General features: G+C 33.9%; 1 protein-coding gene across 1 annotated transcript; it reads left to right on the top strand.

Moving 5' to 3' along the window:
* Window positions 1-318: 318 nt before the first annotated feature.
* Window positions 319-2,219, top strand: LOC131995028 (uncharacterized). Its single transcript, XM_059362595.1, has 2 exons — window positions 319-472; window positions 537-2,219. Exon 2 carries the CDS (start codon window positions 717-719, stop codon window positions 1,584-1,586), a length of 870 nt encoding a protein of 289 aa, XP_059218578.1. The 5' UTR covers window positions 319-472; window positions 537-716; the 3' UTR covers window positions 1,587-2,219.
* Window positions 2,220-2,560: the final 341 nt, after the last annotated feature.

Genomic DNA, 2,560 nt, shown 5'->3' with positions numbered 1-2,560 from the left:
CCGATTTTAACCTTATTTAGCACAGTTGTTGGAAGTCATAGCAAAACACGTCGTGCAAAATTTCATTCCCATCGGATAAGAATTGCGCCCTCTAGAGGCTCAAGAAGTCAAGGTCCAAGATCGGTTTATATGGCAGCTATTTTAAAACATGGACCGATATGACCCATTTACAATCCCAACCGACCTACACTAATAAAAAGTATTTGTGCAAAATTTCAAGCGACTAGCTTTACTCCTTCGAAAGTCGACAGACAGACGGACGTACATGGCTAGATCAACATAAAATGTCACGACGATCACGAATATATATACTATAAACGAACAAACCAGACAGACGTATCTTTGGAACGCTCCAGTTAAACTGCCAAATTTATAAAGAACTAAGCCTTTCTGCAACCTGCAAGCGACTTTAAAGCAAAGACTGGCACCAAAAATACCACTGTTGATGAAGACAACATTTCTGCTACGCTGGGTGAGTCAGTAAAAGTAAAATTTCTCCAAAAATAAAATAAAAAATTATTCTTTAATCTGGAAAGTTACTGCTTACACTAATACCACAAAATAAAAATAATAACATCAGCTGGCCTTGTCCTTCATACATAGTGCTGACAAAATAACGATTAAAACCGATAATAGTCCGAAAAAATTATCGATAAATTTAAACAGCGTTGCCAATTGACAATTAAAATCCGTTACATTGTACATAATTTGAAAAAATGCAACGTACTCCACCACATACACCAGCAGCTGCTACCCAGCAAACAATTACAGGTCAGTCGTCGAAACGCAACCGATTGGAAGTATCACCAGGAAATTTGAGCGATACACCTGTAGCTTCAAGTGGTCTTTCTCAATTAGAACTTATAAAAGTAATAACTAATACAATAAATTCAAATTTGGATGAGAAGCTAAAAACACTGTCGACAAAAGCAGACATAGCGGAGGTCAAAATGGAAATAGGAGCAATAAATTCAGAATTAAATCACTTAAGATTGGAAAACCAGCAGTTAAAAACTGAGTTAATTAAAGTAAAACGAGAATGTGAAGAAACCAAAAAAGACATGATTTGGATGCAAGAGCAAATAAGAAGCAACAAAGTTTTAATTAGGGGTTTAAATGCGTCCAACGAACCGGCAGCGGAAATTAATAATTTATTCACAAATAAGTTGCAAATTAGCCCTGTGATAAAATATGCTCGCAAAATATTTGAAAGAAATGGGAAAATGAACGTGGTAGTTGAGTTCAACAGCCACCAGGGGGTAGATGATGTGTTCCGAAACGTCAGAAAATTGATTGGCTCGAACATATACATAGAACGCGATCTTATACCAACAAAGCGACAAATTAAGAAAGCTTCACTACTTCTAAAATATAAAATAATGGCAATTAGCAAACAGCATCGAATCATTGTGCAGGAGAACAAACTTAAAATTAAAGATACCTGGTTTCATTGGGATAGAGAACATAAATTAATGGCCGGAAAAAACGATGCAAAACATGAACTTTTAAAGCTATATGGAGATTGCATGGAACAGTTTGATACTGACTATGAAACTCTGCTAACCGAATTGAATTCAAAAAACTAATGAAAGTAAATAATATATCATCACAAAAACTTTCAATAATAGCATATAATGTAAACGGAATAGAAAATAAGTACATGTATCCATCTTTTTTCAACTATGTTTGCAAACACGATGTCATTGCACTAACAGAAACACATATAACAGAAAATAAAGTTCAAAATATAAAAAAGTACTTCCCAGGGTTTGAGTTGCATTTTGTACCTGCCACCAGAGATTTTAATTTTGGGCGAGCTATTGGTGGCCAAATTATTGGAATAAATAAAACCGTTGCACATATGGGTGTTAAATATAAAAAATTTAATCATGGAAGTACAGAATATTATGAATTCTACACCCAGAAAGAAAAAATTTTTAATATTATCCCTCAGTACTGGAGACCTGCGCAGTGGACAAATGCATATACCAATATCCTCAAATTATTTGAAGAAACAGATCTTATAAGACCGATTCTTATTGGAGATCTTAACGCCAGGATAGGAGAGTTAACACAAGATGTAAATGAAATTTATGATCAATTATTTACGGCAGGAACTGAAATACGAAAATCGAACGACAAAAAGGTGGATAGAAAAGGCAAACAACTCGTCGAATTATGCACAAATAATAATTTATTAATTTTAAATGGGAGAACATGTGGCGACGAAGAAGGATCTCTTACTTTCATTAATTCTATTGGTAAATCTGTAAATGACATTTGTGCAGTGTCTCAAGAAATTCTAAGTCTTGTAAATGAGTTCATTGTAGAAGACAAAACATGGTCGGATCACTTGCCAATAAAACTAAACATCTCAATACAGACTTACAATAAAGTAAATAAAAATCTTAATTTATTACCAAAACTCTCATGGAAAAATAGCAACATAAACCGATATCATAAAAATCTTCAAACAAATTTGCATAAAGTTCTAAACGAAGATAATGAACCAACATTAGATGACCTTGGTAATGTTATAAAAGAGTCAGCCAAGATGAAG

Source organism: Stomoxys calcitrans, chromosome 2 (genome assembly GCF_963082655.1).
Source record: "Stomoxys calcitrans chromosome 2, idStoCalc2.1, whole genome shotgun sequence".
In the NCBI taxonomy this organism is placed as follows: domain Eukaryota; kingdom Metazoa; phylum Arthropoda; class Insecta; order Diptera; family Muscidae; genus Stomoxys; species Stomoxys calcitrans.
Note: the sequence above shows the minus strand (reverse complement) of the source record. Positions and strands in the feature narration are given on the sequence as shown.